General features: G+C 49.2%; 1 protein-coding gene across 1 annotated transcript in view; it reads right to left on the bottom strand.

Annotated features, from left to right (window-relative positions):
* Positions 1 to 20,000, bottom strand: part of LOC311224354 (spectrin beta chain, non-erythrocytic 4-like) — a gene marked incomplete at both ends in the record, with an annotated part of 220,569 nt that overhangs the window by 187,519 nt on the left and 13,050 nt on the right. The window contains 6 exon segments of the mRNA XM_084309313.1: positions 2,068 to 2,226; positions 2,886 to 3,003; positions 5,118 to 5,305; positions 9,143 to 9,255; positions 11,072 to 11,187; positions 11,480 to 11,560. Coding sequence (XP_084165439.1) covers positions 2,068 to 2,226; positions 2,886 to 3,003; positions 5,118 to 5,305; positions 9,143 to 9,255; positions 11,072 to 11,187; positions 11,480 to 11,560 — 775 coding nt within the window.

Raw genomic sequence — 20,000 nt, 5'->3', positions numbered from 1 at the left:
GGGTGAGGAAAGAAGGGGAGGAGGGGCAGAGGGAAGAAGAGGGAGAGGGGTGAGGAAAGAAGGGGAGGAGGGGCAGAGGGAAGAAGAGGGGTGAGGAAAGATGGGGAGGAGGGGCAGAGGGAAGAAGAGGGAGAGGGGTGAGGAAAGAAGGGGAGGGGCAGAGGGAAGGAGAGAGAGAGGGGTGAGGAAAGAAGGGGGAGGGGCAGAGGAAGGAGAGGAGAGGGGTGAGGAGAGAAGAAGAGAGAGGGGCCGAGAGAAGGAGAGAGAGGGGTGAGGAAAGAAGGGGAGGAGGGGCAGAGGGAAGAAGAGGGAGAGGGGTGAGGAAAGAAGGGGGAGGGGCAGAGGAAGGAGAGAGAGAGGGGTGAGGAAAGAAGGGGAGGAGGGGCCGAGGGAAGGAGAGAGAGGGGTGAGGAAAGAAGGGGGAGGGAGAGGGAGGAGAGAGAGGGGTGAGGAAAGAAGGGGGGAGGGGCCGAGGGAAGGAGAGAGAGAGGGGTGAGGAAAGAAGGGGAGGAGGGGCCGAGGGAAGGAGAGAGAGGGGTGAGGAAAGAAGGGAGGAGGGGCCGAGGAAGGAGAGAGAGAGGGGTGAGGAAAGAAGGGGAGGAGGGGCCGAGGGAAGGAGAGAGAGGGGTGAGGAAAGGGGGAGGAGGGGCCGAGGGAAGGAGAGAGAGGGGTGAGGAAAGAAGGGGAGGAGGGGCCAAGGGAAGGAGAGAGAGGGGTGAGGAAAGAAGGGGAGGGGGTGAGGAAAGAAGGGGAGGAGGGGCCAAGGGAAGAAGAGAGAGGGGTGAGGAAAGAAGGGGAGGAGGGGCAGAGGGAAGGGGAGGGGTGAGGAAAGAAGGGGAGGAGGGGCAGAGGAAAGGAGAGGGGTGAGGAGAGAAGGAGAGAGCGGCGGAGGGAAGGAGAGGGAGAGGGGTGAGGAAAGAAGGGGAGGAGGGCAGAGGGAAGGAGAGGGTGAGGGGTGAGGAAAGAAGGGGAGGAGGGGCAGAGGGAAGGAGAGGGTGATGGGTGAGGAAAGAAGGGGAGGAGGGGCCGAGGGAAGGAGAGGGAGAGGGGTGAGGAAAGAAGGGGAGGAGGGGCAGAGGGAAGGAGAGAGAGGGGTGAGGAAGAAGGGGGGAGGGGCCGAGGGAAGGAGAGAGAGGGGTGAGGAAAGAAGGGGGGAGGGGCCGAGGGAAGGAGAGGGAGAGGGAGAGGGTGAGGGAAAAAGGGGAAGAACGTTAGAACAGTAGAAGAGAGAGGGAGAAACTAATGGCCGTAGAGATAAAAGGTTCAGCTTTTAAAAAGTGTACACTGCCAAATGTACCCAGTTTAATATACGTTTGTTTCAGAAAACAAGTGGAAAGAAAATATGACAGCTGAAGATAGTTATCTTGAATTGGTCACCTTCCCATTGTGAAAGGATGACATTATCTCACTAGAGAAATATGAAAAATAGAGTCTGCAGACTAGATAATGCTCCCATAAACATGTATTTGTATTGCCACCACAGAATGATCACAGATTTCACCAATGTTCCAAATATGGAGGCAGAACATGTTAGCAATACGGCTAACTATAAACAGTGACTAAAATGTACTTTTTAATTAAATTGTGTATAGCCTCATGCCTTCAATGCAAACAGCCTACTATCATATGCTGCTTTCGTTCAGTATCAAGTCAAGTCATGTCCTCCTTTATTATCCCCTCGGGGAAATGCGGGTGTTATAGCATCATGGGGGGGGGGGGGGGGGGAGTACAGGCAAGAAAAAGATAATAATAGAAATAGTAATAATAATGGAGTAGAACATAATAATAATAGTAGAATGCAATGGCAGTATATTCTATGAACATAATAATAATAGTAGAAGGGCTGACGTGCTTGTTGTCGTGAACTTAAATGACACCTAAGTCGTGCAAAAATCAAACAGGCCTCTTCAAAACCTGTATTTTCACTTTACCTGCCAAAACCACACAAGCCAAGGTGGTACCTTTACTTACGCCCACCAATCCAAGAACCCAAGACATTTCTTAGTCAAAGGGATCTTGGTTTAAGCTCCCTACCACCTGGGAGGGGGCCTGGGATCGATCCCCTACCTGTGATACCAGTCGCTGGTTCTCGTTGAGCCAGGCCTGTCTCATGGTGGTCTTGTGGTCGAAGCGTTGAGCCAGCAACTCCAGCTTCTCCTGACGAATCAGCTCCTGCCGCAGGGCCACGCCCCTCTCATGCTCCGCCTTCTCCAGCCTCTCCCACGCCTGGACAGGAGAGAGAGCAGGGTATCATATCATATCATGTCTACATCCCATAGGAGGTTTATACGTGTATTTCTAGGTAGTGGTAATGGTTAGGGTTAGGGTTAAGGTGAGGATAGGTTAGGGTGTAAGGTAAGGGATAGGTTTGTGAGTTATGGCTTCGCAGCTTGGCCAGAAAGTGATGATTCCATGAAAACGTCCTTCCAGACTATGGGATCGAGACACAACCATAGCATATCTACATAATGAATGAATATTGTACTACTGCATTACTAGACTGCTATATTTTCTTACATTATAATAAACCTCTGACTTGGATGTTGTATATTTCAAACTGTTCAGTCACTGTGTTGTTATTACATTCTCACCTTGTTGATGTCAGAGATGAGCTTCCCCTCATGTTTCCTCACCTTGTTGATGTCAGAGATGTGTCCTCACCTTGTTGATGTCAGAGATGTTTCCTCACCTTGTTGATGTCAGAGATGTTTTCTCACCTTGTTGATGTCAGATATGTTTTCTCACCTTGTTGATGTCAGAGATGTGTCCTCACCTTGTTGATGTCAGAGATGTTTTCTCACCTTGTTGATGTCAGAGATGTGTCCTCACCTTGTTGATGTCAGAGATGTTTCCTCACCTTGTTGATGTCAGAGATGTTTCCTCACCTTGTTGATGTCAGAGATGAGCTTCCCCTCATGAGGCACATAGGGCTTCTGGTTGTTGGCTCTCAGTTTGCTTTGGATGGTGAAGAGAAGAACCTCTAGATTCCCCTTCTCCTGGAACCTAGAGAGAGGGGGGGGAGAGAGAGAGAGAGAGAGAGAGAGAGAGAGAGAGAGAGAGAGAGAGAGAGAGAGAGAGAGAGAGAGAGAGAGAGAGGGGGGGGGAGGGAAAGGGAGGTAGAGAGTGGAAGAGAGAGAGATGGACAGAAAGACAGACAGTCAAAGGATCTTGGTTTTCAACAGGAGCGAGACAGAGTTCAGATCATGCTATGCCCAGGGGGGAAATACGATACTGCGATACAAATGATTATAAAAACGAGGTGAAAAGACTGACAACTGTATCTTATTAGATGAAACAGATGTTTTTACACATTTTATTGCAGATGTTGGCAAAGTTGGGGACATAGTTTGCAGTTAAAAAAAGGTAATAAATCGCGATCACAACATCGTGGCATCACGATTCACGGCATCACGGTATCATGACTCTAGTATCGTGATAACATGGTATCGTGGGGCCTCTGGTGATTCCCACCGCTAATGCCCATGAGCAAGGCATTGGACTATGCTGCATGTGATGCCTGCATGGGCATCCCTCTCCCAGCGTTCCGTCTGCCGTGGATCTCCAGCTCATGTCTAGCGTCTCGTCTCTCCCGGCACAGCGTCTGCTCCAGACAGATGGCCGTGGTCCTTACCGTCGTGATGTGTGTAAGTCGTGGACCTACATGACAGGGTTCCACACATTATCACTGAGTGAATGGGACTCGACTCGGTCCTTCATCGCCGCCCGACTGTGCTCTGGAAGCGGAAGGCTAATCGTAGCCTCATTAAACACCACAGTGTGTTAGTGTTAGGAGCGTGTGTGTGTTTGTCCCAATGTAGCCTACAGCTAGCTGCTAACACTACAGCAGATGTTCATTCTAATGCTATCAAAACAGAGATGACCCCACACACACACACACACACACACACACACACCACACACACACACACACACACACACACACACACACACACACACACACACACACACACACACACACACACACACACACACACGCACACACACACACACGCACACACACACACACGCACACACACTCACACACAAACTCTAGTCATACAGTTGGAAGTGTTATATGCTGTGACTCATGAACTGTGTGTGTGTGTGTGTGTGTGTGTGTGTGTGTGTGTGTGTGTGTGTGTGTGTGTGTGTGTGTGTGTGTGTGTGTGTGTGTGTGTGTGTGCGTGCGTGCGTGCATGCGTGCGTGCGTGCGTGCGTGCGTGTGTGCGTGTGTGTGTGTGTGTGTGTTGATACTACTGTATGTGTTTGTGGCTAAAGCAGTCATAAATCAACAGGCCACTAGCCTCAGACACAAACACTTGACACATGACCAGTCGCCAGCGTCAAATGGTGGTGTGTGTGTGTGTGTGTGTGTGTGTGTGTATGTGTGTGTGTGTGTGTGTGTGTGTGTGTGCGTGCGTGCGTGCGTGCGTGCGTGCGTGCGTGCGTGCGTGCGTGCGTGCGTGCGTGCGTGCGTGCGTGCGTGCGTGCGTGCGTGCGTGCGTGCGTGCGTGCGCGCGTGCCTCATAGCGGCATTTGTATTCCTAATGGCTGGAGGGGCCATGAGTCAAGTAATAGTACTAACCGACTGTTTAGCAGAGTATACGCAGCCAGACAGCTGAGGGCTGTGTGTGTGTGTTTGTTGTGTGTTTGTTTGTATCTGTGGTTGTCTATATGTACCTCAATGTATGCCTACACTTACACTACACTGCTTGTGTGTGTTTGTGTCCACATGCAGGTGGCTGTCTCCCTGTGTGAACCTACTTCTCTATGGTGCAGTATGTAGTGAAGGCCTGTGTGAACCTACTTGATGGGCTTCTCTATGGTGCAGTATGTAGTGAAGGCCTGTGTGAACCTACTTGATGGGCTTCTCTATGGTGCAGTATGTGGTGAAGGCCTGTGTGAACCTACTTGATGGGCTTCTCTATGGTGCAGTATGTGGTGAGGCCTGTGTGAACCTACTTGATGGGCTTCTCTATGGTGCAGTATGTGGTGAAGGCCTGTGTGAACCTACTTGATGGGCTTCTCTATGGTGCAGTATGTGGTGAAGGCCTGTGTGAACCTACTTGATGGCTTCTCTATGGTGCAGTATGTGGTGAAGGCCTGTGTGAACCTACTTGATGGGCTTCTCTATGGTGCAGTATGTGGTGAAGGCCTGCAGCTGTTGCTGCACTCCGGTCAGTGAGTTGGCGAACTTCTGGTTGCTGATGACAGCGATCGTCTTCTCGATCCAGTCCAGCAGGTCTGAGGCCAGAGCCTCGTAGCGGTCGGTGAGCTTCTCTGCTTCGACACAGTTTTCCAACACCTGCCAGAGAGGAAAGGAGAGAGGGATGGGGGGTTAGAGAGTTTCATCTTTGATCAGCATATCATATTTAGGATGCATGGACAAGTATCGCTGGCCTCCATGTGTCCAGTTGCCCCCCAGAGCCTCCCCCCCCCCCCCCCCCCCCCCCCCACTCCCCAAGGGCCGTTCTGACCACCTCCAGCCAAGTCTAGCTGCATTCAATTCGTTTCCAATGTAGAGGAGCGTATGCAGTACCTGCCGTTGTACCTCTTGGCTGCCTACGCTCCTCTACAAAGGAGATGAATTGAGCGCAGCTGCGCTGCACAGACTTGGCTGGAACGGGCCTTCATGGTCACAGCATGTTGTTCACACGTCCAGGTTTGTACTGGACTACAGAGACTACCGCCTTCAACGTCTCCTTTACTGCAGAGTGTCAGACTCTCTCCTCTGAACACCCAAGTGCAATAGGAGTCCATGGCCTTCCTTCCCTATGTAATGAATCTGTTTAATATTGCACGTGTAACTTCACACTTTATATTTTTATATTCAGAGTTAATTATATTGTTTACACTGTTTATTTTTTTCTCATATTTTTATATTCAGATCTAATTATATTACCTATTATGTGTTTCTATTATTACCCTGCCCATACCTGTACCCCCCCCCCCCCCATGCTGCTATGACACCCGCATTTCCTCAAGGGGATCAATAAAGGAATATCTTATCTCATTTTAGGGATGACTTCACGTTAGTTTGTTGTGTCTTGTGTACTGTATAATGTATGCCTATGGTATTTTGTGGTGTTTTTATCTGAACTCCTGACTACAAGTTACCTTGCGAGGCAGCTGGATTCTCAAGATCACAAGATCACGTGAGAATCCATCTTGTCAGGCTTCAGATTATGCGCCTGTGGCTGAACTACAGTGGTCCAGAATCCAGATATATCAGTGTCTACGAGGAACCACTGGCAGCTAGACGCGTGATTTAGGTGTGACATTTGCTACCTTCTTTGAATCAAATGTTTTTCTGGTATTCGTATTCCGTACAAACACGGCAAAATAATCGTCTACCGACATGCTAACCCACATAGCTAGTAGCTACATAGCTAGCTTCCTCGTCAGTGCTCTCCTACTACGTCATTATCGATCTGATTGGTTGAAGTTAGCCCGCGATAAGACGCTGATAGACAGAGGGTTCATCCAATCGCCTGCCAAGTAGTTCTTTTAAAGTGCCTGCCCTTTTCCAAACTGTTTTCAAGGACGATTTCTCAGATGTTTCTGTGTAATAAAGCATCTGGTGCATCAGGTTAGACTACAAGCCAAGCCTCCCATTATTTAATTGAACTGAACTCCGTCACACGGGATAGAAGGGGAAGAGGGACAGACACTTATATAGAGAGCGTCGTTCTTTTCAGATGACTGTACTTATTTCCAGCATTTAATGTGTGATCTATCTACTGGATTATTTCTACTGCCTATTAAAGTTAAGTGTGTATTATACCATGATAACACCCTCAGGCCTCTCTCTCTGGCTTTCATATACAGTGATTGCAGTTCTCCTTCTCTCTCTATGTTGCTCTCTCTCTCTCTCTCTCTCTCTCTCTCTCTCTTCCTGCCTCAGAATCAACTCAGTAAGGGCTCGGTTAATTTCAGTTCACTGAGAGAGATACACAGAGAGAGAGAGAGAGAGAGAGAGAGAGAGAGAGAGAGAGAGAGAGAGAGAGAGAGAGAGAGAGAGAGAGAGAGAGAGAGAGACTTTCAAGTTTCAAGTTTCTTTATTAGTTGTCATACAGAAGTACAGAATACTTTTATACAAAATGCTTCTTTCTGTTACGCTCCAGAGACTGTGCTAGACAAAAATAGATAAGTATAAAATAAGTATAGCAAGTAAAAAATAGAAGTCACGTACGTAGACACAAGTGTTCAGTATGTACATATGTGCAATGTTCAATGCAGAGTAGAAGTAACTGAGTTACCATACAATATACTATACAATATACTATATAGTGCAAAGCAGAAATGGGATGAGGTACAATTTAGGTACAATTTACAGTAAGGTGTAATGAGGTATGGGTTGTAGTGCAAATTCTTTACCAATAAATATAAAGTGTGTTTAGGTGTTCTAAAGTGTGTAAAGTGGGTGCTGCAGTGAGTTGTTTGTTTAAAGTGAATGTGTGTGTGTGGATGTGTGTGCTGTGAGTGCATTTGATGGTTGTTACATAGTGTTATTGTTTGTTGAGCATCCTGATGGCCTGGGGATAGAAGCTTCTTCTGAGTCTTTCTGTGCTTGCCATGAGACTCCGGTATCGCTTGCCTGACCGCAGCAGTTCAAAGAGGCAGTTGTTTGGGTGGCTGGAGTCTTTGATAATTCTCTTAGCCTTACCCATGCACCGCTTGTTGTAAATGTTCTGGAGAGTGGGAAGCCCCCCTCCAATTGTGCGTTCGGCTGAACGGGCCACTCTCTGTAGTCTGCTATGGTCTTGTGCGGTGCTATTCCCAAACAAGGAGGTGATATTGCCAGTCAGGATGCTCTCTATTGTGCATGAGTAGACGTTCTTAAGGATCTTCTGACTGACTTGGAACTTCCTTAGGCGCCTGAGGAAGTAGAGGCGTTGCTGTGCCTTCTTCACAACACTGTCAATGTGTGTGGTCCATGTCAAGTCCTCGGATATGTGGGCTCCGAGGTACTTGAAACTGTTCACTCTCTCAACCGGTGCCCCGTCGATGCTGAGGGGACTGTAGTCCCTGACCCCGACCTCCTGAAGTCCACAATCATCTCTTTTGTTTTGCTGATGTTCAGGGAGAGGCAGTTCTCCTGACACCACTGCGACAGATTCTCTACCTCTTCCAGGTAGGCCCTCTCGTCGTTGGCACAGATCAGGCCCACCACTACTGTGTCATCAGCAAATTTGATGATTGTGTTGTTGTTCCGCTGAGCCACACAGTAATGTGTGTACAGGGAGTAGAGGAGGGGACTCAGAACACAGCCCTGGGAGGCCCCTATGTTGAGCGTGATGGATGAGGAGGTGCAGTTGCCTGCTCTTACCACCTGGGGTCTACCCGTCAGGAAGTCCAAGACCCACTGGCAGAGGTCATAGTTCAAGCCCAGGTCCCTGAGCTTGGCTATGAGTTTGGAGGGGACTATGGTATTGAATGCTGAGCTGTAGTCGATGAACAGCATTCTCACATAGTTCCCCTGCCTCTTGTCCAGGTGTGATGCTGCTGTGAGAGATAGAGAGAGAGAGAGAGAGAGAGACAGACAGAGAGCGACAGAGAGAGAGACAGACAGAGAGCGACAGAGAGAGAGACAGACAGAGAGAGACAGAGAGAGAGACAGAGAGAGAGAAACATAGAGAGAGAGAGAGAGAGAGAGAGAGAGAGAGAGAGAGAGAGAGAGAGAGAGAGAGAGAGAGAGAGAGAGAGAGAGAGAGACAGGAGACAGACACAGAGAGAGAGACAGAGAGAGAGAGAGAGAGGGACATACAGAGAGAGAGAGAGAGAGAGAGAGAGAGAGAGAGAGAGAGAGAGAGAGAGAGAGAGAGAGAGAGAGAGAGAGAGAGAGAGAGAGAGAGGACATACAGAGAGAGACAGAGAGAGAGAGAGAGAGAGAGGGACATACAGAGAGAGACAGAGAGAGAGAGCGAGAGAGAGAGAGAGAGAGAGAGAGAGAGAGAGAGAGACAGACAGAGAGAGACAGAGAGAGAGACAGACAGAGAGAGAGACAGAGAGAGAGAAACATAGAGAGAGAGAGAGAGAGAGAGAGAGAGAGAGAGAGAGAGAGAGAGAGAGAGAGAGAGAGAGAGAGAGAGAGAGAGAGAGAGAGAGAGAGAGAGAGAGAGAGAGATAGTGCATCTGTTACCTTTCCAACCCTCTTCCCCTCCACTATGAGAGCCTTCATCTTGGAGAAGTAGTGATAGTATGACACCACATAGGTGATGATGGACTTCTCATCTGGGTTCTCGGTGTTCACATCTACACAGCAGGAAGGAAACATACGTACAGAATCAACAGCAGAGGGTTTGCATTAGATTAGATTCTATTGTAGATTAGTTTAGTACAACGAAAATAAGTTTGGCATTTACAATGTACAGGTGAATAAACTGGAGTATATATAAAGGAGTACTAGTGAGTAATAATGCTAATCAGATGTATGTACAGTGCTATAGTATTATTATGTGGTATAACTAGTAAGAGTAGGTATGGAATATATATAGTATTTACAGGTATGAGGGCGGGTTTGAGATACTGTGTAGGTCAATTACTGTTCTAGGATGGGGCGCCCAGCCTACACTATGATTACAGTTACTTACAGTAAGTGTTACTATAATAATATGCACATATGCACAAGGACAGATACAACAACAATAACATATTGCAAGCAACTGCCTGCTGTGTTGTATCACAGTATTCTAGTGAACATTAGCTACTTTTCAACACCCGTCCTTGGACCAAGTTGGTACATTATATACATGGAGGTTAAGGTAGATCTGTTTACACTTAACTATGCGATTTGCTGTAGGCCTACTTTTTTTTTATCCACTTTTTCTCCTTATTTTTCAATTTTTCTCCCATCCCAATTTCGTGTTTCCAATTCCAATTCTCCCCTGTCTTGAACGTTGCTCGACTATGCCCCCCACTGGTCGGTTGTAGGGAGGATAGAAGCCTTGCATCACGTGTCCCCTCCGGTACACGAGAAGGCAGCCTGTCACATCTTTTCACCTGCCAGCGCGGACTCTCAGTGGCGAGGTGTAACGCGTGGGAGGCTCACACTGCCCCCGCTACTTCCTGTCTCTGCTGTGCAGGCGTCCCCCAACCGACCTGTAGGAGTCGCTGTCCACAACGTCCAAATCCCCACCCATCGACTTCCACCCGCTGGCTCTGCCAATTGAGCCAGTATGACGGCCGGCCCAAGCCGGAGGCAATGCTGACACCCGGATTCGAGACCGGAGTCTCTTGCATTGGTGACGAGCGCAATCTCCGCTGCGCCACCCAGCCGCCTACTGTAGGCCTACTTTCTATGATCTCACAGTGTACCATTACAAGGCTGCTTTTCAAACACAATGGGATATACTTTGCATCTCATTTGCATTTACATTTAGTAATTTAGCTGACGCTTTCATCCAAAGCGACTTACAAGTTCTGTACAACAAGTCAGCAGGAAGGGTACAACTCTGGCAGCTGAGGGTCAGTAACATTGTTTGACAAACAGTGTTGAACTTCGGTGCTACAGTCTTTTTTTTTATTATGTTTTTGGTAGATCTTTTATTGTTTGTTTTTTTGCTACCGGGCAGTCCGGTAGAGAGAGAGAGAGAGAGGAAGAATGGGAAATAGACGGGGGAAGACATTCGGCAAAGGTCGCCGGGTCCGGGAGTTGAACCCGGGACGCGTCTATGCTTTTCCAATGCGTTCGTGTTTCTGGGTTCCCGTTTTGCGCTCTGATTGGCCAGGTCATGTGACATGTGCGCCAATCGTGGGATGGCAAGTTCTGCGCCTATTTCCGGGTCGAACAGCCTGCAAACTACCTAATGCCTAGTTTATCACTAGTTTAGGCACCCGGGACGGCCGTGTTGCACCGCAGCGCTGTACGTGGTGCGCCACCCTGGCACCCCTCAGTGCTACAGTCTTGAGTGCAGAGTAGTAGACATAATTAGCATTGCAGGTAGTAGTATAGGCGAGGTCGATTCCTTAGTATCAGAGTGCATAATAGTAAAAGACTACATGTCAACAATGCACATGTCAACATGAACTCCTGCTGACCACAGCTGGTAGAAAAGGGCCTCTCTCTCACCTTCAGGGTCCAGCAGCTTGGTGAGGCCCAGGCGGAGCTCCGCGGTGTTAAAGGCTTGCTGGAGGTTGTGGGTGGCATTGGACCGTGTCAGCTTGTGGAACTCTATCAAGTCGGGTCTAGAGTGGATACAAACGCCATTTCACTTCACTGTAATGCCAGATTTATATCACAGGGAGAATCAACTCTGCAGGCCGCAGGCGGTATGTTTGATACAGAGAAAATGTGTGTGTGTGTGTGTGTGTGTGTGTGTGTGTGTGTGTGTGTGTGTGTGTGTGTGTGTGTGTGTGTGTGTGTGTGTGTGTGTGTGTGTGTGTGTGTGTGTGTGTGTGTGTGTGTGTGTGTGTGTGTGTGTGTGTGTGTGTGTGTGTGTGTGTGTGTGTGTGTGTGTGTGTGTGTGTGAGTGTGTACCTGTGTCTGTGTATGAGGGCGTTAAAGGCCAGGCCATCCCTCCAGCAGGTGGTGAAGTTCTGGATATTGACCTCAGGGTACCTGGAGACACAGGGGACAGAGTCAGGGACACTATAAACACTAACCAAATAGTGATCTATACAGATACCTAGCATATAAAACACTAACCAAATAGTGATCTATATACCAGAGACTAGCATATACAGCACTAACCAAATAGTGATCTATACAGATACCTAGCATATAAAACACTAACCAAACAGTGATCTATACAGATACCTAGCATATAAAACACTAACCAAACAGTGATCTATAAAGATACCTAGCATATAAAACACTAACCAAACAGTGATCTATAAAGATACCTAGCATATAAAACACTAACCAAACAGTGATCTATAAAGATACCTAGCATATAAAACACTAACCAAACAGTGATCTATAAAGATACCTAGCATATACAGCACTAACCAAACAGTGATCTATAAAGATACCTAGCATATACAACACTAACCAAACAGTGATCTATAAAGATACCTAGCATATAAAACACTAACCAAATAGTGATCTATATACCAGAGACTAGCATATACAGCACTAACCAAATAGTGATCTATACAGATACCTAGCATATAAAACACTAACCAAACAGTGATCTATACAGATACCTAGCATATAAAACACTAACCAAACAGTGATCTATAAAGATACCTAGCATATAAAACACTAACCAAACAGTGATCTATAAAGATACCTAGCATATAAAACACTAACTGTAACTGAGGGGTACAATTCCCTGACTGTATTACTAGATATGATACTTACTACCACTACCTTTGTACTTAATATTCGGCCACCCAGTACTCGGCATAAATATATTATGATGAACACTGTCACGTAGATGAAACGGATCCAACACAAATGTACGAATTAGAAATAGGTCTTTATTTCTACACAGCGATGGTGTGTAGAGCAAGCACTTAATCAAATCAATCACATTTATGAATGGGAATTAGTATGCACTTTTATGGCAAGAGTATTCGTCGGTATATCAATAGAGAATGTCCAATCTCTGAAGGCGCAGGTGGTACATATACGACCTGGAATAGTTTAAGGAATAACAGCAATGATACTTTAATGATTATAGGCTGGATACACTAGGGGGGGGTTAATCCGGTCGCTTGTAAGCCGACAGGAGTAGGAAGGGGGGGAGGGTAGAATCCGGCTGCCTCATCCGGCCAAGGGTATCCCAGGTGAACCCACTGTAGTGCCGTTCAATGCGCCGGCGATCCTTGGACCACAGATGAAAGCAGGTGGACTCTTTGTGGGCCGGCGTCCTCCGGTCCACGGAGGAGAGACGTGAAGCGACCTCGTCTTGCAGAGCGTCTCCTCACCTTGTGTCCTCTCCAGGGGGGGGGGTTCCAACACACGGCAGTGTCGGGGGTCTTTATCCATGGAATAATCAACGTATACAAAGCATAATCCGTGCCGGGGAAGGCGGGCTGTCGTCGGTAGAATAATCCGGTATACAGGTCCACTCGCTTGTCGGCTCTGGGGCTCCTCGGGTGCAGCTTCACGTGGGGTCAACCACCCTGGATAAGCAGCCAGTTTTCTGCCCGAAACGATGGGGTACTGACTACGGTAGTATTCTCACCGCACGAAGCACTATATATTAACAGACTATTATTAGCTTAATAGACTACGTCCAACTCGACGATATAGTGCCAAATATGACTATTCAAATATTAATATACACGATGTCTCAATACCGATGGTAAGCCGAACTTGGCCTTACTCCCACACGTGGCGTCGCGGGGAGGCTTTACGTCTGTGACTCTATTGGAGGGTAAGAAACTGGACTGAAAAGGAAGTCCTACTTTAGTAGCGCAGTATATATACGCACTATGAACAAATAGTCCCATTAGTGGTGCGGTAGCCAGATTCCTACGCGGAACTAGGACTTGTTCGTACATGTTGAGCGGTACGTTTGAACTGGGTCTGAGGGGTATGGCAGCCTGGCACCAAGGTCTCGACCAATAGTAGAATGGAGACTATTATGGGATGTTCAGTAGGCTAGAATGGATATGCAATGCATATTGTACAAGGAATATACAAGGGATATCAGGGAATATTAAAGAATATACAAATACAATTAAATATATATATATAAATAAATATATATATTCGGTTTAATCTGGCCCTTCACAACAGCCACCCCCTGATTGGTCCCAGACCTAATCAGTTAAGCAGAGACAGATTAATCGTGTTGTCTATTTACACATAAGGGTTTGCTGTAGGGGTCAGTCAACTTCACAAAGTCATAGGGTTATAGGGTCATGGTCATCATCGATTGTGTCTGGGAGTCGGGGCAGTTCTATGAGCCTCGCCACGGGACGGGTGTAAGTGCGACCCTGGACAAGCACTTCAGCTGCTCGGACCTTGCCGTCGGCACCGGTGATCACTTTGCTTACGCGGCCGGCCGGCCACATAGCTCTGGGCAGTGATTGATCAATAATCATGACGACTGTTCCTTCTGTCAAATTGTCTCTCTCCTTTACCCACTTCTGGCGGGTCTGTAGAGACGGTAGGTAGTGCAGTAGGAAACTGCTCCAAAACTTGTCGGCTAATACTTGGCTGTACCTCCACATTCGTCGGCCGTTCGCTTCTTCAGGCCGGTACATTGTCTGGGGTAATGCAGGATCTAGCCGCCCCATCAGGAGTGTGTTGGGGTCTGCGGAGATAACAGTGCTCAATCCACAGAACACAGGCTTCTTATTCTCAGCCTCCTCCTGACTGGCTTCCCTCGGGATAGGCGTGGGCCACTCTCCTTCCGGGAGCTTTAGGAATGCTGGGCCGTCACTGTAGACATTGCGACGGGTGAGGTCATCCAGGGGCATCCCCCGGGTGATGACGTCAGCTGGGTTCTGTTCTGTATCAACGTAGCGCCACTCTGTTTCTCCGGTTAACTCTTCGGTTAAGTCTTGAATCTCGGTGACTCTGACTCCCACGAAGACTTTGTACTTGCATGAGTCCGATTTGATCCAGGCGAGTACTGTCGTGGAATCTGACCACAGGATTGTTCTAGACACCGGTATGGTGAGCTCACGTTGGATGAGCGTGGCTAGGTGCGCTCCGGCTAGGGCTGCGCAGAGCTCTAGACGTGGGATAGATTGTTGCTTGCGTGGGGCTATTCTCGAGCGGGCGAGGACAAATGCTGTGTAGATCTCTCCCCCCCATTCTTGGGCCCGCAAGTAGGCTACTGATCCGTATGCGACCTCTGAGGCGTCACTGAAGACGTGTAAGTCCATTTTACATGTCTCTGGCCTCACCGTGGGTGGGAAGTAGCTTCGGCGCATATTAACGCCTGGGAGTGAGTGGAGCTCCATCTCCCACTCTCTCCAGGTGGATGCAAGGTGTGCGGGAATGGGGTCGTCCCAGCCCTGGTCCTTGTCCCACAATGCTCGTACAATCATTTTTGCCCTGGTGGTGTACGGTAGAATACATCCTAGCGGGTCATATTGTCGGGCGAGTGTTGTGTACACACTCCGTCTGGTGGTCGGCGCCGCCGCCGGCCTTCCCTGCTCCGTAGTCAGGGGCTTGTGTCTGTAGTGAAGCGAATCTGTTTTGAATCGCCACACCAATCCCAGGGTCATCTCCTGGGCTTCTCCCGGGATTGTAGCCATCCAGGTCTCGCTGCTGGCTGCCTTGTCCTCGGAGGCGAGGCTGCGCAGTACTTGCGGATCGCTGCTGGCCCACTGCCTGAGATCAAAGCCGCCTTTGATCAATGAGGCGCGGAGTTTAATCAGGAGAGCCTCGGCTTCTTCCTGGGTTGAAAGGCTTTGTAGACAGTTGTCTACGTAGAAGCTGTTCTTTACGCTGTGTCGGACCTCTTTGTCCGCTGCTGGGTCCTCTGCTACATGTTTCTGTAGTGCAAATGTAGCACAGCAGGGGCTGCACGTCGTTCCGAAGGGGAGGACTTCCCATTGGTAGATGGCTGGGTGCTCATCTCCTGGCTTCTCTCTCCATAGGAACCGTAACAGGGGCTTGTCCTCCTCTACTAATCTCACCTGCAGGAACATTCCTTTAATGTCCCCGCTGATGGCCACCTTTTCCTGGCGGAAGCGGAGTAGAACGCCGAGTAGGGAGGGGCCGAGTGTGGGACCGGGCAGTAACTCTTTATTCAGATTTTGGGATCCGATCTGGTAGCTGCAGTTAAATACTATGCGGTCTTTACCGTTGTGATGGACCTTGTGGTGAGGCACGTACCACGATTCAGTGGTCTGGTCAGCCTCTTTAATGTCCATCTTTGTGACGTGTCCCGCTGTGATGAGCTTCTCAATCTCAGCGCGGTATACACTCTCTTGGGCGGGGTTCTTGGCTAAGCGCCGCTCCGTGTTCAGCAGGTACCGTTCTGTGGCGTCTGTCTTGGCGTGGAAAGTAGGCATTCCTTCTCGCCGCAGGAGTGGCGTGGCGTATCTCAACGCGCCGTTGACCGGGACTCTCTTGGTCCCTGTCTCGAGGAGGTGAATGGCGTAAATGTCATCTTTAGAGCGAATGTCTTTCTTTCCGTTCTTAAAGGGCATTTGTTCCAAGGTCCATAGCCGCTCTACGTGTTGCAGGAGTGCGGTTTCTCCCTCTGTGACTCGGGAGTGGAGACATCTAGTGGCTGTACTTCGGTTGAGAGATTTGGCGAGCGGGCCTTGGAGAGTCCATCCCAAACGGGTCTCGACTGCTGCAGGACAGCCTCGGGGTCCGGTATGAACCCGGTCTATCGGGAAAATGAGGTCTGCATGGTCGGAGCCTATCAACAGGGTCGGCATAGCATTGTCTATGAGCGGGATCGGTAACTTGCGCAGATGTGCATATTTCTCCATCAGCTTGGCGACGGGGTATGTGTACCGCGACAGTCCTATTTCTTGGCTGGTGAAAGCGTCTGTAATCTGGTACCGTCGCTCAGGCTGGCCGCTTGCTGCGATAGAGAATGAGACATTCTCGCCCTTTATCGTCTTCAAATCTCGTCTTATTGTCCGAATTGTCATTTGGGTTTCGCTTCCCCGCAGCCCTAGCTGGGCCGCAGCGGAGGCGAGCAGAAGGGTCTTCTCTGACCCGTCATCGAGGACGGCGTAAGTGTCCAGGACTTTATTCTGGTAGCTTAGTGTCACACGCACTACTTTTAGGAGTACTCGGGCTCCACTGCTGCTGGCGGGATCGATGTACATGACGCTCGCTTTGCTGCTGGATGGTGCGGGTGTAGGGCGCCGTCTGTTACTGTCGTGAAGTATGTCCAGATGGGCTCCATCGCACTTGGTGCACCTTTTCTTTAAGCGGCATTCGGCTGCCATGTGTGAGCACGCACAGCGAAAACAGCGCTTGTTGGACTTTATCCATTGACTTGCTTCCTCCGCGTTCAGCTTGGGGAAGGAGTCACATTGCGCTAGCCAGTGTTCTTTCTCACAGTAGGGGCACACTATCTTCCACTTCTCCGTTCTGGAGGGGGTACTGTGGCTCCTGCTGCTCGGTACTGACTCCGATTGGTGCATCACAGTCACCGATCTTCTTCCATCATTTAGTCGTCTGGTTCCTTCTCTGGAGCCAGGGGTGCTCCGTCCGAATGTATCTAGCCGTAGGCTGCTGACTTCTCTCGCCAGGAAGTCTGCTAGGTCGAGGAGGTTCGGTTCGGGGCCATTCGGGTCTCGGTAGTCTCTCTGCCGCCTAAAACGCTCCTGTCGAGCGGGCGGCAGCTTCTCCAAGATCCTTTCCACATTTGAGTTGGCGTAAAGTTCATGCCTCCCCTTCTCTCTCTGCGCTCCCAACATCCCTACCAGGGACTGCACTCTGATGGACAGGTCGTCCAGTGCTCGATTGTCTATTGCTGGGGGTAAGCGGTCGATGTGTCGGATCTCCTGGATCACGTAATCTCATATGCGCCCATACCTCTGGTCCAGTGCTACCAGCGCTGCTGTGTATGGGGTGGTGGAAGTCGCGTAGGCGAGCGCTATATTATGTGCGCGGGGTACCTTTAAGTGCTTCAGTAGGATGGCGTATTTGTGGCGTTCATCCAATACATCCACCAACATGGTCTCCAGACACATGCGGAGTTCTGTATACTGGGCCCGGTTCTCTTGGGTGAAGTCGGGTACCATAGGCGGGCCAATGTATGACGCTGACTGTGGATACATCGGCGAGCGTTGGGGGAGAGGCCTCCTAGGCGAGTCTCCTCCCGCTCCTTGGTATGGGCTGGTACCGGCAGTGTACCATGGCCCGCTTGTCCAGGTGCTGTTCCTCGGTGCGGGTCGTGCGTTGTGCTCACCCGTGTATAGAGTCGGGGGTCTGTAGCGCAGCTCCGCGGGAGTATAGCCTGGGCTGTACCGGACCTCCTGGTCCGGTAGAGTACTGTGCTGTCGTCGGGCGTGGTTCTCCTCCTCTTCCTCTTTGTCTTCAGTTAGGTCATCCAGTGCTTGTAGTCTCTGGTTTAGCCTCTCCACAGGATATGCTGCTCCTTCCCGGTTGCTAGGTATCGCTTGGACCGGTGGGGGGAGGTGGTCTGTGGGGGGTATAGACCTCGTCTGTTGGTCAAGTTCAGGGTTGTTTACTCGGCTAGGGGATGCCGCCCTGGAGGTGTGTCTAGACGAGTTCCTGGAGCCTCTGGCGGAGGGAGAGGGTGTTGTCCGTCTGATCAGCTGTTCTATTAGTTGCGCTTGCTGTCTGTCGCGCTCTGCGTCCCGTAGAGCACCAGCAGCTGCTCGCTGGCTGTCTGCTCGGTCTCGGGCCACATTCTCTTCCCTCTGAATGCGTCTTATTTCTAGACGTATATGCTCTTCTTCGCTCCGCTGCTGGATCTGCAGTCGGTCGCGTTCAGCAGCGGCGTTCAGGCTGATGAGGAAGGCCTGCTGTAGGGTCCTCTCTGCCTCGCTGGGAGAAGGCGGTTGTATAGGGGAGCCTTCCCTCGGGGTACTCCTTGCGGAGCCTTGGAGCTCTATCTCCACGGTGCTCTCCCCGTCTTCTTCCGTGCCGAGTTCTCTCTCGGTAGCGTTGTATTCCTCCCGGGACTCATCGGGGACTACTTCTTCAGTACTGGCGGGGTGTGAAGTCATGTCTGGTTCCCACTGGTCCCCACCGTGAACTTGGTCAGTTACATTAGAACCCGTAGGGGCCTCTATGGTCGGGGTAGTCTGGGCGTTGGGGTTAGACATACTTTTACTTTCTAGTTTTACCGCGTTCACTGTTAGTAGAAGACTAGGTTGTTGACTGACAGCGTAAGCCTCTAAGTACTGAGGGAGCCGTCGTTCGCGCTGCGGGCGTTGGTTAGGAGGATCGTTTCGTGGAGTGTTCATCATAGGCCATTTCAATATTAATAACACTATATTAACTCTTTAAATGCCATGCCTGGTTTTCCATTTTACCGCTTGAATGCCACCATCCGCGCCAATGTTAACGTTAATATCGCCTAATCTATGTTTTAAATTATGGCTATGTGTCTAATCTGCCCATCGCATTATCAAAGACTATTTTCCAGACAGTGCTGTGAAGGCAGATTGTTTTTTTATCGCGTCGTTGCCGTTTCAGAGCAGTTAGAAAAGCCCCCGTTTTGATATAAAAAACAGCCCATTCTGGAGCATTCTATGAAAATCGTCTTTTAGTTGAATATTCCACAACGTTGATATTCGTCGGCCTTTTTATGAATCGTTTTCAAATAAACGCTAGATGATCAATATTATACGTGCACGCACGCACATTACGGCCGCGCGCGGAAAATCGCCTCGTTGATTTCCTCTCGGAGTTTTACAATGAAAACGAAAGAAGACATTTCACAAAACAGCTTATAACTTCATCAAACTTACTCCGATTATCCTACCACTGATAACACAGAGTCCTTACCTGACATCAGATGGTATCCAACTGGTATATTCCAATTCCTGATCACCATTCGAAAAAATCGATAAGTGTATGGATCCAACGCGACACAGTAGATCTCTATGATCCGGGGGGATCTGAGGCTCCAGAATGAACTGTGGTAACCCCGGCTGGATCAGTGAACTGGAAAATGTGGAGTACCGGATTTTTTTCCCCATTCATTTTCATTGAGTCCATTCCAAAATCACTTATGTCATCTGGGAGACGACAGGGGGCGCTTTTTTCCACAGTGATCGTCGGCGCCCCTCGGCTATACTCGGGTAGGCTCGGGTGATGCAATAATTTTTCAGATCGAAAAAAAAAAAAAAAAAAAAAAATCCGAGAAATCTCGTGAGTGGCTAGCAACCACCTATAAAAAAACACGAGAAATCTCGTGAGTGGCACTGAAAGAGTTAATATTACACTAATTACCCTCCGGCTCGAAGGACCAATTGTAACTGAGGGGTACAATTCCCTGACTGTATTACTAGATATGATACTTACTACCACTACCTTTGTACTTAATATTCGGCCACCCAGTACTCGGCATAAATATATTATGATGAACACTGTCACGTAGATGAAACGGATCCAACACAAATGTACGAATTAGAAATAGGTCTTTATT

The sequence above is a fragment of the Notolepis coatsorum genome, assembly GCF_963971535.1.
Source record: "Notolepis coatsorum genome assembly, chromosome: 1".
NCBI classification, from domain to species: domain Eukaryota; kingdom Metazoa; phylum Chordata; class Actinopteri; order Aulopiformes; family Paralepididae; genus Notolepis; species Notolepis coatsorum.
Note: the sequence above shows the minus strand (reverse complement) of the source record. Positions and strands in the feature narration are given on the sequence as shown.